Genomic DNA, 18,310 nt, shown 5'->3' with positions numbered 1-18,310 from the left:
TCTCGGATATGGTTTTTATATTGCGCTGGGGAATGCCACTGCTTGCCACTCCTAAATTAGTCTCGTAAACCCGATCATAAGCCAAATCAGTTGCATTGATACATTGTGGGAGCCAACAAGTCTGTCTACGGAGACGACTCCTAAATAATCAGCCCTGACCAAATTTGTGTTCATTGATTTAGTAGACTACAGTTCCCAGGTTCCCAACGACACAATCAGAGGGAAGCCACACCTTCGGGAAGTGGGAGGATCCCGGAAAAAATGCTCTAAGCAGAAGTGAAGGCCGGGGCCTATGTGTTGAGCAGTCGTAGTGAGCTGTGATAGAGAAAAGTCGTCAAAGTCGAAATTGTGGAAAGTGAGTGTATACGAAGAAAAGGGAACGCATGTTTGACCTTTGCCTTTAACGGTAAGCTGTAAACTATACTATTTTGGTTCAGATTTCCACTGTCAAATTTTGCTCAAGCAACCAGCCAGTAAACTAACGTTAGCTAGCTACCTAGCCAGAGATACGTCGCTAGCTAACGACTGTCAGATTGATATGTTAAATGGGACTGATTACTTGTCCAGATATTTAATGAGGTAACTAGTTAGCAAACAATAACACGCTTTGTTCATAATTTGACCAAATAGTTATTTATCTTTAGATGTTTGGTTTACCCCGTCTTTTCTTTGTGATGTCATCATAAACTTAGCCAAGTTAGTTAGCGTTAGCTAGCTTTCGTCAGTGTCGTCCTATTTTGTTTTTACTGGCAGTAACGTTAATTTACAGTAGACATATTTTTGTCGTTGTCTGCTCAGCTAACTAGCTACTCAACTTTAGCTCTTATTGACATTATATAACAATTTTTAAAAATGATGGCTTTAAAAAGCTAGCTAGTTACTGTAACTTGGTGGGCTAGCTAGCTAAATTACAGATATGTCGTGTTAGATTTGTATTTATATTTCATACCTAGTTAGCCTTTAACTGACAGCTAACTAACTATATAGCGAGTAGATTTTCCTTTTGGTCCAATACATTTTATAAACCTTTCATATGTTGATTTCAAGCTTTCAACAGAGTATCTTAGCTCATTGCCATTGGTGTCAGCGGTGATGACCGATAGTATGAGGAAGTTTGAAATCCACCAACTTAATAGCTATTTATGGTTTCTGCCTGGTAATGAAAACGAATTACATTCCATCTTGCAGAAACCCACATGTCACCAGGTAATTTACGTTAATTTACGTTACGTTAGCCTAGTGGTTAGAGCGTTGGACTAGTAACCGGAAGGTTGTAAGTTCAAATCCCCGAGCTAGCAAGGTACAAATCTGTCGTTCTGCCCCTGAACAGGCAGTTAACCCACAGTTCCTAGGCCGTCATTGAAAAATAAGAATGTGTTCTTAACTGACTTACCTAGTTAAATAAAGGTCAAATAAATAAAATAAAAATAATCGTTTACTTAGCTAGGTCTCAAAGCATATCTCGCATAATTGGAGTTCAAAGTCCATGGCTGTCTCTAATTAGGCTCATAATTTTTTATGCCATCAATGCTGAGTTACAGTTTTGGTCTGTACTTGGTGTGTCAATGGTGGTACAGGTAGGTCAGTTGTCTGATGTAGCCCTCATCGTGTGAGTCTGTCTGTGTCATGTTACTTTTGTATGAATGCATGCCTCCTTTTCTCTGGTGGAATGTGGTGTCCCTCATACCTTACTGTGTCTCATCAGTCCTGTACCCTTGTTCACTCCTTCACCTTTGCTGCAGGTCATCTATGGCAGGGGGGTGGGCACGGGAGTCCCCCAGAACTCAGTTCGGCTTTCTACTTACTCCTGAAAGTTGTAATAGTAGAATGTACAACTATGGAATTGGGTAGTGCGTTGTCCGGTTTCCTCGTAATGTCAGTCATTGCATATCTTAGTGCAGAGTTTCCCAAACCCTGGGTGCATGTTTTTGCCTTTGCACTATACAGCTGATTTCAAATAACCAACTTGTCTTGAGATGTACCTTTTGTTACGTAAGTCATTTGTTAAATGGGGTGAGAAGGAGACTGAAGTGCCACATTAATGTAAGCTCTAGTGTAATTGAGTTTCTATCAGGAGTGAGACACTAAGACTTTGGGCAAGCAGAGTCAACCTCTGCATCATTCAAGACCGTTTCTTTGTAGGAAGCTGTTAAAGTTCACATTTTAAACATTGTTATGTAAATGCAGGCTGAAAAGTGGAATGGGTTTGTGTCTTTTGGGTAAACACCAGGGTAAATCCTCATTGGAAACTCATTGGTGTGTTATGGCTTAATAACAGGACTAGAGAATGGATTTTTAATAACTTGCCTCAGCTGCTGCCATGTTATGGTGTGGACCTTGTCCTTAGAGAGTGGTGACACATTTTGACACATGCAAACATTATAAAAGGTAATCTTACTAGGTGGCATGAAATGTTTTTGATTTGGTGTTGTATGGCTAGTTAAGAAAGTTTCTCTGATATTTCCAAATATTCCTGACAGAATGGCGAGTAAAATAACACATCTGCGTGAGACCCAACCCTTTTCAATGTTTAATCCCAAGTAAGCCTAATTGGTATGCGTTAGTGTGGTCAGAAAGGTTGTAATGCATTGGAGTCAATGGAGGAATGAATGAATCGGGTGTGTAGGAGGAGAAGCATGCCCATTCACAACGGGTCAATCTGATTACTCCTCAAAAGACTGAAGATATACTGTAGGTGCGACTTTTTTCTATTACCCGAGCTGAAGAGTTCTATGTGCAGAGTGGGTTACTGGTCAGTTTGCTACCAGACTTGTTTGAGACTTACAAGATCAATGTATGGCCCCTATTGATTAAACCACAATTTAGGCCTAAACAAATGGGAAATAATTTCTTTAAGTTTGAGTCATTAATCATTAAGTGTGTGCTTCCTTGCAGCCAGATGAGACACCCACTAACCCCACCCTGACCCTTTATCTCTGCAGCTGAGCCCCTGTCTGGGGTTCTTATCTCTCCCACTAGTCCCATGCTCAAACTGAATGGGGGGGTTGGGGTTTAGTCTAGTAGGCTTATGCAAAAACAGATGCTTTTTTATCTCACTTAGGATTGCAAAGCTACCGGTAATTTAAAACCGTCACCTGAATCTTTGGTCATTTTTGGTCATAGATTACCTGGTAAGTTTGGTAATTTATACTTTAATTATACATATTAGTATTCATAAAAAAATATATTAAAAGATCTGTGTCCATATTGTCCACGAGATTCTAGTAGATGGACCATATGGTTCAATAGACACTTTTTTTGAGGAATTTTCTCGTCTTAATCAACAATGGCTTTATTTTCAATTAACTCTGAAACGGTTGTCTTTTTCCACAACTTGTTGGCTATATTTCCCTTTAACGTGGTAGGCCAAAATTATCGGAGTAGAGTGGAGTAGAATTGTATTGCACAGGCTTTTGCTTGGCTGTCATGTTTCACACACAGAGGGAGCCAGAAAGAGAAGGAAATTATTTCCCCCTTGCCTGCCCCCATTTGCTAGTGATGTGTATCCTGTTTGCATTCCCAGAGATTTAGGCTGTGTTTAGACAGGCAGCCCAATTCTGATATTTTTTTCACCCATTGGTCTTTTGACCAATCACATCAGATCTTTTCACATCAGATCATTTTTAGAGCTGATCTGATTGGTCAAAATACCAATGAGTGGAAAAAAAATAAAGGAATTTGGACTGCCTGTCTATACTCAGCCTTAGTCACCATTCCTTTCCTCTTCCAACTGACCCATCCCTTAGTCATTAGGCTATCGTTTCTCTTGCATACATATTGAAATTGTCTGCTGTGCTACTCGATTGGGGTGTCTCGCTTTCTCTTCTGTCGCTGGGTTTATCCTCCCTGACGGTTTCCCATGCAGGCCCAACCCTTTTATACTTCAGATGAAAGCCAAGCTAATACCGGGATGCAGACTGGTATGGCTGCTGCTAGCTCCACCCTCCCTCCCTGTTACATCTAATTCCTCTGGTCCCTCCACCCTTGGAGTTCAGAGAACCTGTTGTCATGTCACCACTTATTCCTAGGTAACTGGTTAAATTAATTATGCCTGCCTGACAGCTTGTTGCACCACTAATTCCATGGCATTGATGACGAATGCACATTGACACAGTCACACGCCGCCACATCTGTAGATAATGGCTGTGCCAGGAAATGGGCTAGCTGATGTTTCAACTGGAGTCTAGGAGTGGGAGTCTGTTTGAATTAGAGGTCGACCGATTATGATTTTTCAACGCCGATTTATTGGAGGACCAAAAAAGCCGATACCGATTAATCGGCCAATTTAAAAAATAATGTTTTTATTTATTTGTAATAATGACAATTGCAACAATACTGAATGAACACTTATTTGAACTTAATATAATACATCAATAAAAATCAATTTAACCTCAAATAAATAATGAAACATGTTCAATTTGGTTTAAATAATGCAAAAACAAAGTGTTGGAGAAGAAAGTGCAATATGTGCCATGTAAAAAAGCTAACGTTTGAGTTCCTTGTTAAGAACATGAGAACATAGGAAAGTTGGTGGTTCTTTTTAACATGAGACTTCAATTTTCCAAGGTAAGAGGTTTTAGGTTGTAGTTAATATAGAATTTATAGGACTATTTCTCTCTATACCATTTGTATTTCATATACCTTTGACTATTGGATGTTCTTATAGGCACTATAGTATTGCCAGTGTAACAGTATAGCTTCCATCCCTCTCCTCGCCCCTACCTGGGCTCAAACCAGGAACACATCGATAACAGCCACATTCGAAGCAGCGTTACCCATCGCTCCACAAAAGCCGCGGCCCTTGCAGAGCAAGGGGAATAACTACTCCAAGTCTCAGAGCGAGTGACGTTTGAAACGCTATTAGCGCTAACTAGCTAGCCATTTCACATCGGTTACACCAGCCATTAGGCTGATAGGCTTGAAGTCATAAACAGCGCTGTGCTTGCGAAGAGCTGCTGGTAAAACGTACTAAAGTGCAGTTTGAATGAATGAGCTGCCTACCACTGCTCAGTCAGACTGCTCTATCAAATTATAGACTTAATTATGACATAACACACAGAAATACAAGCCTTTTGTCATTAATATGGCTGAATCCGGAAACTATCATTTCGAAAACAAAACGTTTATTATTTCAGTGAAATACGGAACTGTTCCGTATTTTATCTAACGGGTGGCATCCCTAAGACTAAATACTGCTGTTACATTGCACAACCTTCAATGTTATGTCATAATTATGTAAAATTCTGGCAAATTAGTTCACAATGAGCCAGGCTGCCCAAACTGTTGCATATACCCTGACTCTACGTGCAATGAACGCAAGAGAAGTGACACAATTTCACCTGGTTAATATTGCCTGCTAACCTGGATTTCTTTTAGCTAAATATGCAAAAATATATACTTCTGTGTATTGATTTTAAGAAAGGCATTGGTGTTTATGGTTAGGTACAGTCGTCCAATGATTGTGCTTTTTTTTTTGCGCAAATGCACTTTTGTTAAATCATCCCCCAGCGTTGCATCGATTATATGCAATGCAGGACACGCTAGATAAACAAGTAATATCATCAACCATGTGTAGTTAACTAGTGATTATGATTGATTGTTTTTTATAAGATAAGTTTAATGCTAGCTAGCAACTTACCTTGGCTTCTACTACATTTGCGTAACAAGCAGGCTCCTTGTGGAGTGCAATGAGAGAGAGGCAGGTGGTTATAGCATTGGACTAGTTAACGGTAAGGCAAGATTGCATCCCCCGAGCTGACAAGGTGAAATCTGTCCATCTGCCCCCGAACAAGGCAGTTAACCCATCGTTCCTAGGCCGTCATTGAAAATAAGAATGTGTTCTTAACTGACTTGCCTAGTTAAATAAAGGTATAAAAATACATTTAACAAATCGGCGTCCAAAAATACCAATTTCCGATTGTTCTGAACTTGAAATCGGCCCTAATTAATTGGCCATTCCGATTTAATCGGTCGACCTCTAGTTTGAATTGTCCTTTGGGAACACAGCTCATATGCCTATGGTGGTGTGTATTGTTAGCAGTGCTTACAATAGGTTGCCTAGTGGTTAGAGCGTTGGACTAGTAACCGAAAGGTTGCAAGATCAAATCCCCGAGCTGACAAGGTAAAAATAAATCTGTCGATCTGCCCCTGAACAAGGTAGTTAACCCACTGTTCCTAGGCTGTCATTTAAAATAAGAATTTGTTATTAACTGACTTGCCTGGTTAAATAAAGGTCAAATAAATAAATAAATATTCTAATATGTTGTTTCATTCTGTCCAGTCCAGTAGCATCTGTTGCTCTTTCTGATCATCACCCATTTCACCCCTTGCTGATTACCATGAACAGCACGGGCCTAGGAGTTTTACGTAGCCTGATTCTAGATGTGTTTTTGCCTAATCCAATGTCATTGACAAGTCTTTCAGCAATGTTTGGTATGACAATTCCATAACGAGTTGACAAGAGAGCAGAAACTAACCGGCACCCAGGCTAAGTTGTACCTGACAGCAGAGCACAGTGGGACTGTGAGCTGTGACTGAAGCATACCTTTAGGCCAGTTGTGGTCAATAATGGGGTTGGCTGTGAGGGCTCTGAGGTTAAGAGTAGGGCCGGGACGATACCAGGATATGTTTTCAATGTCAAAAATGAAAACACGAAGCAGATCTAACTCTTTGTTTCTTCAAAAACCTGCTGCATTTAAAATATTGTGTGCTATAGCTTGGAAAATAAATGTGACTCTGGATGACAACATAAGATGTTTGTTTCCAACATTATGGCTATTTTCCTCAAGTTAAATCCACTTTGTTTTAATTCGTTGCCACGATACTAACGAGTATTGCAATAGTGGTAGGGTCCTGGCCCTAGTTCAGAGTAGTGTGGGGAATAGCAGATGGGGTTCATGGCTAAATATGAGAGTGGGTACTTCAAATGTTAGCTAACTTAAGGCCAGTTGGGTGGACCAGTCATTGTGTGTGTGTGAAATGTTTGGGATGTCAAGTATAAGAGGAAACCCACAAGGTGATGGTAAATAGAAACTGAAGTTACTGAGAATTTCCCCCTCTCCCACACACTCTTTTCCAGACTTAACATAACATTCTGACAAAACTGACCATGTTGAATAACATGAATGTGTACATTTTGTTATTCAATCATTTAATCCAAAGTGCTGGCGTGCGTAAACGTGCGTCTGCGTAGCCAGGCGCTAATAGAACTTGGTTCTATTTTAGACTCTTGGTGCACTGCAAGTCCCGCCTCTCCCAACTACCTCCCATCTAAAGTTGATTGCCAACCGCCATGTGAAAGATCCGGCAAAACAAAAAAGGGCCATGTGTATTTCAGGTAAAATAACAACCCACCGTTTTATCTTCCAGGACCAATTACCTAGCAACAGCAAGCTAGCTAGCTAAATGTCCAATCATGTTTCATGTGTGTTTTTACCTGACCCCAAATTAATATAGTTGCTTTTGGTATTTGAACCTGCATGAAACGCGTCTGGTGGGGATAGACAAAACCAACGTGCACACGCGGAGTCGGTTTGTCCATCATGAACGTGGCTTCTTCATTTGCTATATCTGTGCATGCGTTGTCTTGTATAGCGTTAAAATCTACCCTATGCATGCGAGTGAGAAACTGTTGCATCATGGGGGCAATGCATGCAATATCTGTATGTAGTTAATTGTGTGTGTGTGTGTTGCTACCAGTTCTCAGTGGCTGTGTTTTACTAAGTGCTTGGATATCAAGCTAGCAGCAAAGCCCACGGGAGGCTGTATGAATATTTCACCGTCTCTTCCTACCTTTCTCTCCATCCCTCTCGCCTACTCTCTCTTTGACCCAGCCTCTCTCCCCTTCATCTCTCTGACCCACTTCAGTGTGTAGAGGTCTCCAGAGCCCATTAAAGATGCCAGCAGAGAGCTGCTTAGAAGCAGGATGCTGCTCTGAGTGACTCTCAGAACAGGAGTGTGTGAGTGTTGGGCCAGCCACTGCAGCCCTCTAGCAATCAGTCAATCATATTACCAAGGATAATTTGTATTTTTTATTTTATTCAACTAGGCAAGTCAGTTAATGACGCTCTACCCTGGCCAAACCCGGACGACGCTGGGCCAATTGTGTGCCGTCCTGTTCACTATACTGTTCAATAACCATGTCCTAAACTCTTAGGCCTAAATCCACTGTTTTGGTTTATGATGGTGGATTGAACATGGGCTTTTGATGCTGCTCAGATTTTCAGTTATTTGTCCTCTGTGTTTATATTATATTGAGTGTTAACATCAGTGTTACTGACACTAATATACAATATGGCCTCACATATGACTAGCCTAGGTTAAATGTTCTTTCACTCTTATCCTGTTTGTTTCTGAAGCCCTTATCTCAGGCTGGGAATCACCCCAGCCTTCCTCCCCTCTTCTCCCAGTCCTTGGCTACGGAGCCTTGTCCTGGGGCAGTGAGGCATGCTGACCTCTTCATTTCCATAGTGTGTGTAGTAGACTATCAGGGTTGGAGAGCAGTCACACCTGTTGTTTTGCCTTAGAATGGTATACATACTGGTAAGGGTAAACGGGTTGTGTGAAAAGTGCCTCAACGTTTGACAGAAGTGACCTGTTTAGGCTAGCTTTTGTATTTCTTTTTTTGTTAACTGACATGCCTAGTTAAATAAAAGGTTAAGAACAAATTCTTATTTACAATGATGGCCTACTCCAGGCCAAACCTGGACGACACTGGACCAATTGTGCGCCGCCTTATGGGACTTTACGGCCGGATGTGATGCAGCCTGGTTTCGAACAAGGAACTGCAGTGACTCGTCTTTTGCACTGAGATGCAGTTCCTTAGACCGCTGCGCCACTCGGGAGCTTAATTAGAAGAGATACCAGGATGTTTCTACGTTCTTCTCAGAAACACAAGGACATTGGGCTTTAGTTCCACAGTCTTGGTCTATGTTGGCTTTGTTACAACTTCCTCTCGTTTGCACCTCGGCTTCGTCATATTAGCACGTACATGTTGACCCAATGAACATGCAGCTGTTTCTCTCCACACTCACTGTGGTCTGTCTAGGAATCCCTCGGATGGTGTGTATGTGGCAGTAGTCTAGGCCTTTGGTGTGCTACCTTGCTGTACTGTCTGCTCTGTGCTGGGCTGACCCTCTCAGGCCAGTGTGTGGTACCCACACAGTGTGATCTTCTGTCACATGCAGAAGATTAGAGCCTTGCCTGGCCTGGGAAAGACTGAGTGCCAACAGCAACCCTACTCTGGCTGGCCTACCCCTCTCTCGCTCCTTAACCAGGACCCTATAAAATCCATGTTGTGGACGGAATCACGGAATCCAGAAAATAAAACAGAATTCAACAATATTCCCAAAAATGTATTGAACTTATTAGAAAATGTATTAATTTGCCCAAGTTGATCATAAGACATGAACTAAATGCATTGGTGATTTTGTATTTTCCTGCAACTTTCTGAAACTGTGTGTGCGCGCATATGTCTCCACTTTGTATGGCCGTGTAGCGTAGATGCTAATGATAAGTCTTCTGGTAGAGATGGCTTCCCCAAAAACATTGTCAATTAAATGTTATCTACAAAGTAGCCACCTGGCAGAATGATTTCATGATTATTTTATCAATCCAGTGCAGAGTATACAAAACAAATGGCCAATCACATGAGCACTACAGAAATGTTGCTAACCAAACAAGTCTCTTGCTGGTGCACACTTGCATTTAAAAAATGTCGATGTCTTTAAGCATTGTTGTGCAATTTAAAACGTCCAATTTTTGTTACAATTTTTAATAGTAATAAAAAGAGACTGCAAAACGGAAACCTGTTTTTTAATTATTTTTTTTATATATATAGTTTTTAAATTAAAAATGAAGAAAATGAGAATTGTGGGGGAAAAAATAAACTGAATATGCCATGGGACCCTCATTGATTTAGTTTTGTTTGAGTCACTGTAAGAACACGGCATAAGCGATGGCAAAATGTGTAGAACTGTAGAAAATTTGCTTTAAAATTGCAATTTATTATCACCCCCATGACTGTGTAGACTTCCAGAAAACTGTACACCCCCCCAGATATTACTCTCCCCCTCTAGTCAAGTGTGTTCTTTCAATCTGCACTCACTGTTGAAAGACAGGCCTATAGTATAAACCTATACACTGTAGTGTCATGTAGACCTATTTTGTGACGTTATTGTGATGTTTCACACTTAATTATGGATTTTAGCATTGTGGGCTAACCTAGGCTGGTTGTCCTAACAGTTAATGGCTTAGTGTAACGGGCCAACTCTGTCTGTGCTACTCTGTCCTTCTGCAATGTTCACTTCCTGCTTTGATAGTCATTCCGTGCCCTGTCCCTTTCACCAAGCAGAAGCTGACTGACCGTGTAAAGTAGCACAATGGAAGATGTGTTGTTTAAAGTTTTTCTTACTGTAGTCATATTCCACAGTCAATGTAAAGAACAACACTTGGACTCTGAGTACACTGGCCCAACCATAAGAATACAATCTGCGCATCATCCTGTGACTAACGTGGACCTATCGACGTTAAGATGGATGTGTGCAGGCCCAAGGTGGATTGTAAACACAGAAACAGGAGTCCTTGGGGCAAGCAGACTATCAGTTCCTCAGACTATCAGTTCCTGTTCTGTATTTTCACTGTGGTCCTCAGCTCTGTGGTCTCTGAGAACACACACACACACACACACAGGTTGCATTGGGTTGGATGTGAACACAGTTGAACGCCGCTTTAGGCTAATGTGTCTAGACAGAGGTCTGGGGGGGTGGGGCGCGTCCCCGTCCCCCCCCTGATTTGGCGTTCAAGCGTCATGATTGTAAATGTTCATGGTTAATTGTGGTCGTACTCATCATGACCCAATCTGTGTATCTAAATGTTGCTTTAGACAGGACCACAGGACATTTCCTTCACTGCTGTGTTTGACTGTTGAGTCTAAAGTAAATATAATTGAGAGAATAGGACAGGGCTTATCTCCCTGTCCAGCCCCATTCAAACAGACGTCCAGGCCACAATGGGGGTTTCCAGTAGGCCAATCAGAAAATAACCTTAATTTAAACATTTGGACTGTTTTCTTGTCAAACCATGGCATTCAGAAGCACTGAGATGTTCCTCGACCAATAGTGTTTATCAGAACATTATTGATTTACAACACTGAACTGGAGCAATTAGTCTGCTAGACATTAATTTGAGGCATTTCTGGGATTTAATGAGTAAGTGATGCACATTTTTTAAAGGTTTGTTTGAACCTGAATAATAAGCCCAGTCAAAGGTTAAGATACAAAGGACTCAACACTGGAACATGAAAGTAGATTGGTTTATACCAGACACTTGCGGGAGTAGCTAACTTGGAAAGATTTGTTTTTCATTTATTTTGAAACATTTATTTAACCTTTTTATTTAACTAGGCAAGTCAAATGATTATTTACAATGACTGCCTACCCCGGCCAAACCCTAACGACGCTGGGCCAATTGTGCGCCGACCTATGGGACTCCCAATTACGGCCGGTTGTGATACAGCCTGGAATTTGAAAATGTCTTGAATCAATAAGTATTCAACCCTTTTGTTATGGCAAACCTAAATAAGTTCTGGAGTAAACATTTGTTTAACAAGTCACAAGTTGCATGGATTCACTCTGGGTGCAATAAGTGTTTAACCTGATTTTTGAATGACTACCTTATCTCTGTACCCCACACACACAATTATTTGTAAGGTCCCTTTCCAATGCTTTGCAAAGAAGGGAACCTATTGGTAGATGGGTAAAAAAAAAGAATCAAGTAATTGACTATCCCTTTGAGCATGGTGAAGTTATTAATTACACTTTGACTGGTGTATCAATACACCCAGTCACTAGTAAAATACAGGCGACCTTCCTAACTCGGTTGCCGGAGAGGAAGGAAACCACTCTGGGATTTCACCATGAGTCCAATGGTAACTTTAAAACAGAGTATTTAATGGCTGTGATGGGAGACAACTGAAGATGGCTCAACAACATTGTAGTTACTCCACAATACTAACGTAATTGACAGAGTGAATAGACGGAAGCCTGTACAGAGTAAAAAATATTCCAAATCGTACATCCTGTTTGCAACAAGACACTAAAGTAACACTGCAAAAAATATGGCAAAGCATTTACTTTTTATTCTGAATACAAAATGTTATGTTTGGGGCAAATCCAATACAAGAGAGAGTACCACCCTCCATATTGTCAAGCATAGTGGAGGCTACATCATGTTATGGGTATGCTTGTAATTGTTAAGATCCTCCAGTCCTTTCAGGATAAAAAATAAACAAAATGGAGCTAAGCACAGGCAAAATCCTAAACAAAAACCTGGTTGTCTGCTGACCCTAGGAGATGAATTCACCAGGACAATAACCTAAAACACAAGTCCAAATCTACACTGGAGTTGCTTACCAAGAAGACAGTGAATGTTCTTGAGTGGCCGAGTTAGTTTTGACTTAAATCTACTTGAAAATGTATGGCAAGACACTTTAAAAATGGCTGTCTTGCAATGATCAACAACCAATTTGACAGAGCTTGAAGAATTTTGAAAAAGAATAATGGGCAAATGTTGCACAACCAGGTGTGGAAAATGAAAAAGATGCTTCTACAAAGTATTGACTCAGGGGTGTGAATACTTATGTAAATTAGATTTTAATTTAATTTTCAATAAATGAGCAACATTTCTAAGCATGTTTTTCACTTTGTCATTATGGGGTATTTTGTGTAGATGGTTGAAAACAGAAACTATTTAATCCATGTTGAATTCAGGCTGTAATACAACAAAAAAGGGGTATAAATACTTTCTGAAGGCACTCTAGTTTACTAAAGTTTTCCTGTCACACTGGCTGCCTACTAGTGATATTATTACTCAGTCGGTTCTTTCTTCCAGCTCCCACAGGTGAAGTCCCCTCTTCCTCCGGCCCCCTCACTGCCTGGCCTAGACTCGCCTGACCCAGCTTAGCCCACCCTCACCTGGCCCTGTCTCGGCTCCAGTCCCTGCTCCGCTTCAGAGCCCCAGTCCTCCGCCCAAGGCAGCCTCATCCTCCACCAAGAGCCTCTTACCCCGTTGAAGCGCTCTGCTCGGCAGCATGGCAGGTCGAGGAGGACCAGCACGGACCAACGGCGCGGCAGCCAGCAACAAGATCTGCCAGTTCAAGCTGGTGCTGCTGGGAGAGTCAGCGGTGGGCAAATCCAGCTTGGTGCTGCGCTTTGTCAAGGGCCAGTTCCACGAGTACCAGGAGAGCACCATCGGAGGTGAGTAGGCACGCCGTTGGCATTAGGATTGTCATTCTTCTGACTATGTCTGTCATGCTTAGTGTTTTGTGTTGCTTTACAGCTGTCCGTGTGTTGAGTCAGTATCATGTTATAAAGATCAAATAGAATGTGTAGTGGACTGAAGGAAGACCACTTTGAATGCCTTGGTAACCGGAGCTGTGTTCCTGCTAGCTAGCAGCCCTTACCCTGGCTGTTGTCAAGGCCAGGTCAGGAGTAGACCTTGAGCTACAGAACCAGATTTTTCTTGGCAGCTGATCACCTGACTCTTGCATGAGCAGCCGAGCCTCTGACTGACAGTTTTAAATATGCCACAAGGAGTGGGATGTCCTTACTCCCGGCCACAGAAAGCCTTATAGAGAATGTTCAAACCAAAACTGAAAATAGGTAAGTGTGAGAAAGAGGTACTTGTCATCTGCCTAATAAGGTATGTATTGACTTGCTAGTCAGAGTGGAGCAGCGAGAAGGGGGTCTCTCCCTGTGGGCTCTTAAAACAGGAAGGAAGTCGGTCAACAATGGGATTTCCTGTCCTGGAACTGCTCTAATATCTACCCATCTGGAAGCCAATACTTGATGTCTCAAGTTTCTGGTTTTAACATTTCAAAGAATTCCACTGCAAAAGTTGGATAATGACTAATGAGTAACTATTTATTTTCAGCTTCACCTAGTGTTTCAAACCTACACACGGGTGTTGGGAATTTCCATGATGTTTTAGTGGTTTACTAGCTAGATTGCTTTCTTCATGATTTATGCATTACCCTTCCTATAAATAAATAAAGTAGAGTCGCAGCAACAGCAGGGTGAGGCTGGAGAGGCAGGATGCTTGGTGCTTACACTAGCCAAAGCCTTAGGACGAGTCAGCATTTTAAAAACATTTTAAAACCGGTTGTCAGCTGTCTGGTCAAAGGTCACCGAGCTTTTAGTATGGAGCAGGCTTCCTCTATGAGTGCTGCTGTACATTTCCCTCAGCCATGTGACACAACGGGCTGAATTAGCATTCTCTTTGTGTTCCATGGATTAGCCAATAGACAGCCACATGTTTTGTTCTCTTCGTCACTTTTTTTTAACTCTCACTACATTTCTCGCAGTAACCTTTTACCCGGTGCTTAGTGCTCTGCGATTCGATCTTGTTTATTTACATAATTGTCCCTTCCTCCTCTCTCTAACGTTGGAAGGCTCCCAATTCTCCTCAGCGCTGGCTTTGTAGCTTCACGAGTTCTCATTAAGCCACTGTTCATGTTTCCTCTTAACTGTCTCATGGCCTTGGCTGTTGGGGGTTATGTTTGCCTTGTGCTAGTTTAACTCGGCCCTGTCAAATGGTGTCCTAGGGGGTATAGTTGTCCCTATCTAAGGAAGAAAACAGAATACCTGTCCTGTGCAGATACTGAGTATTACTCCACTGTGAGGAAATGCACAGGCAAAGTAAAATGTACACTTATTTTCTATGTGTAGGGCATTTTCAGACTTCAAAATAAAAATAGACCCTGAAACTAAGTCTGATTTGTCTCTACACCCATCCAGCTGCCTTCCTCACACAGACTGTCTGCTTGGATGACACAACAGTTAAGTTTGAGATCTGGGACACTGCAGGGCAGGAACGGTATCACAGCCTGGCCCCTATGTACTACAGAGGAGCGCAAGCTGCCATCGTGGTCTATGACATCACCAACACAGTGAGTGACAGCTCTCGTAACTCACACTTCTGTAGATGTATAAATAGAGCTCTTGTGTGAAAAACACACATCCATTGTGTAATCTTCCTTTGTCATGTATTTCATCATATCACAAATGTTTTTATGATGTTAAGAAAGTTTTTTTTTTTTTTCTTCCTGTGCAGGATACATTCACACGTGCAAAGAACTGGGTGAAGGAGCTCCAACGACAAGCCAGCCCTAATATCGTTATTGCACTGGCAGGGAACAAAGCTGACCTGGCCAACAAAAGAGCTGTGGACTTCCAGGTACTGAGGAACTCCTAACAATTAGATGCTGCTCCCACTGGACTATTAGTGGAACATGTCAATGATACGTTTGTTTAAACAGGAGAATGTCCTAGAAATGTCATTTTTATAGTTTCTGTTGATATTCAAGAATGCTCACGAACTCTCAAAGCGTATGGGTTATTACTTATTGTATCGACATGTTTGTGATGGAGCTCTAAAGATCTCTGTCCTGCCTTTGTTTTTTGTGTAGGAAGCACAAGCGTACGCAGATGACAACAGTTTGCTCTTCATGGAGACTTCAGCCAAGACGGCCATGAACGTCAATGAGATCTTTATGGCCATAGGTACGTGTACCACAATATTATATGTGCATTTATAAAACTGGGTGATTCGAGCCCTGAATCCTGATTGGCTGACAGCTGTGGTATATCAGACCGTATACCACAGGTATGACGAAACATTTATTTTTACTGCTCTGATTACGTTGGTAACCAGTTTATAATAGCAATATGGCACCTTAGGGGTTTGTGGTATATGGCCAATATACCACGGCTGAGCGCTGTATCCAGGGCATTGTGCCTAAGAAAAGCACTTAGCTGTGGTATGTTGGCCATATACCACAACCCCTGGTGCCTTATTGCTTAATTAGAAACTCTTTCCTAATTTTTAGTTGCACCCATCCTTTTGCCCTCAGAACAGCCTCAATTCATTGGGGGCATTGACTCTACAAGGTGTCAAGCGTTTCACAGGGATGCTGGCCCATGTTGACTCCAATGCTTTCCACAGTTGTGTCATGTTGGCTGGATGTTCTTTGGGTGGTGGACCATTGTTGATACACACGGGAAACTGTTGAGCGTGAGAAACCCAGCAGCGTTGCAGTTCTTTACACAAACCGCTGCGCCTGGCACCTACTACCATACCCTGTTCAAAGGAACTTCAATCTTTTGTCTTGCCCATTCACCCTCTGAATGGCACATACACAATCCATGTCAACTGTCTCAAGGCTTAAAGATCCTTCTTTAACCTGTCTCTCCTTCATCTACACTGATTTGAAGAGGATTTAACAATTGACATCAATAAGGGATCCTAGCTTTCACCTGGATTCACCTGGTCAGTCTGTCATGGAAAGAGCAGGTGTTCAAAATGTTTTGTATACTCGGTGTACATTTCTTCCCAGAACAAATGAAATATGTAGAAACCATAAAGGCTTCCTACTTTCTTTCTGTCCTTCTCCTGTAGCCAAGAAGCTTCCTAAGAACGAGCCAGCGGGTGGAGCCGGTGGCCGGGCCGGTGGTCGGGCAGGAGTGGACCTGCAGGAAGCCGCCCCACAGGCTGGTGGAAGCAAGTGCTGTGGTGGGAACTAACCAACTGGACCGACACACCAACCAACCTGCAGTATCAACCAACTGATTAGACCAGCTGACAAACACATCCCACGGTCAAACCAACTGACGGTCTGACCAACCACCATGCACCGATCAACTGATAAGCAAACCAGCTCACAGGCCAATCAACTGTCAACACACAACTCCAAGGTTCCAATGATCAGACAAATGACACAATTATGACCAACATGACGACCTACAACTGTTTTAACTTGCCCGAGGACATAACAACCCATTATCTCCAACCAACCAAACGATGGACATCTGACATCACCCAGGCAAAAAACAACAACCCACTTAGGGAGGGGGGGAAAAGATCAATCCTTACCAATCGCACTTAACAGAGCACTGTAATTTTTTTGTTTCACTGTATTTCTGTAAGAAGAAAATCAAACTCAACTGGGAGGAATAATGAACAGGCTCTTTGGCCCTCTCCTTTCTCTCTCTCGCTCTCATCTTTCTTTACCATAATGCTACAGTATTTCAACGTATGTCTTCTGTCACTTCTAACCCTATTTTAGTTTGGGGGTGGGTGACTGTAGCAATTCTCATGATTTCATTTTTCCTTGTTCCCGATCGTCACCCTTGGGCAAGAGAAGGGAGAGAGGTGTTCAACCCCAAAAAAGGAGTTAGGAGAACAGTTGTTTCCTTCCAGATATAGCAGTTGTGTAGATGAACTGAACTATTACGTTGTTATTATTATTGTTGACTTATTTTTGGCACACGTTAAACAGTATGATTTCAAAGACTAGACCGCCTAAGGTTTTCCAATCATTAATCTATGATATCCAACCATATGCATAGTGCATTAACATCAGTCACCAATAAGTCATTTTAGCATTAATGTAATGTTTTTGAATCATTCATATACAATGACGAAAAGGATGAAGCAAGAGTTGTTTTCCTGACCAAAATCACAGATGTGTATGTTGCTATTATTTGTATAATTATTTTCTTCAAACATGTAACCAATCAGTAGTTACTGTCAATACAATACCTTCCCAATCTCAACATGATGCTTTGTCATCCTCAATTATTTTTGTCATGTAAAGATGTATTTTTTTATTTTGTGTACAACTCTTTTGTTTTCTGAAGAGTCTCTGGTGTTGGGTGCACTGCTTCTTTCACCTCTTGTGATTTCAGACGTTCTCTTCAGTTTCTTTCACTTTTTTTTTTTTTTTGTGTTACTTTTTCCTATCGGGGCGGGATTCCTCTGACCAGTCTGCGTCTGTTATGACATCAACGACTAGCACAACTGTACCTGCAGCTGTCAATGCTGTGAGATGGGGGCCAGGGGGAAAACGAAGCAAAACAACAAATTGTCATTTACCAATAAATAAGGGGGAAGGTATCTCATTGACTGCCTGTCTTCTCATTTGTTGTGTGACAATGGGTATTTGAGTAGATTTTTTTCACTGTTAGATTTCACCTAACAGCTATTCGTATCTCTACCAACATGTTGAGCGTATAGTAGTTTCCAGTCATTCCAACCTTTGTTCTCTAATTCTCGATCTTGCTTAAGATCTGCTCAATAGATCAAGATCTGCTCAAAAGAAGCCAGCTGAGCTCAGTGAGTCTAACACTGGTCTGACTGAATTCCTCACATTCCTGCTCCCCCCCCCCCCCCATCCCATCCCTTCCCAGTGGATTTAGTTGGCCAAAACCCCTTTGCTCTCTCTGATTTAACAGTAATAGTTGGGGCAGATTCTATT

General features: G+C 41.8%; 1 protein-coding gene across 1 annotated transcript; it reads left to right on the top strand.

The window, feature by feature from the left end:
- The first annotated feature begins 88 nt into the window (after nucleotides 1-88).
- LOC110486260 (ras-related protein Rab-5C) lies at nucleotides 89-17,949 on the top strand. The gene is made up of 6 exons (XM_021557713.3): nucleotides 89-406; nucleotides 12,889-13,253; nucleotides 14,793-14,944; nucleotides 15,109-15,231; nucleotides 15,464-15,557; nucleotides 16,453-17,949. The coding sequence occupies exons 2-6, from the start codon at nucleotides 13,088-13,090 to the stop codon at nucleotides 16,575-16,577; spliced, it is 660 nt and encodes a 219-aa protein (XP_021413388.1). The 5' UTR covers nucleotides 89-406; nucleotides 12,889-13,087; the 3' UTR covers nucleotides 16,578-17,949.
- The last annotated feature ends 361 nt before the right edge of the window (nucleotides 17,950-18,310 follow it).

Source organism: Oncorhynchus mykiss, chromosome 13 (assembly GCF_057628025.1).
Source record: "Oncorhynchus mykiss isolate SJ-2025 chromosome 13, ASM5762802v1, whole genome shotgun sequence".
In the NCBI taxonomy this organism is placed as follows: Eukaryota; Metazoa; Chordata; class Actinopteri; order Salmoniformes; family Salmonidae; genus Oncorhynchus; species Oncorhynchus mykiss.
Note: the sequence above shows the minus strand (reverse complement) of the source record. Positions and strands in the feature narration are given on the sequence as shown.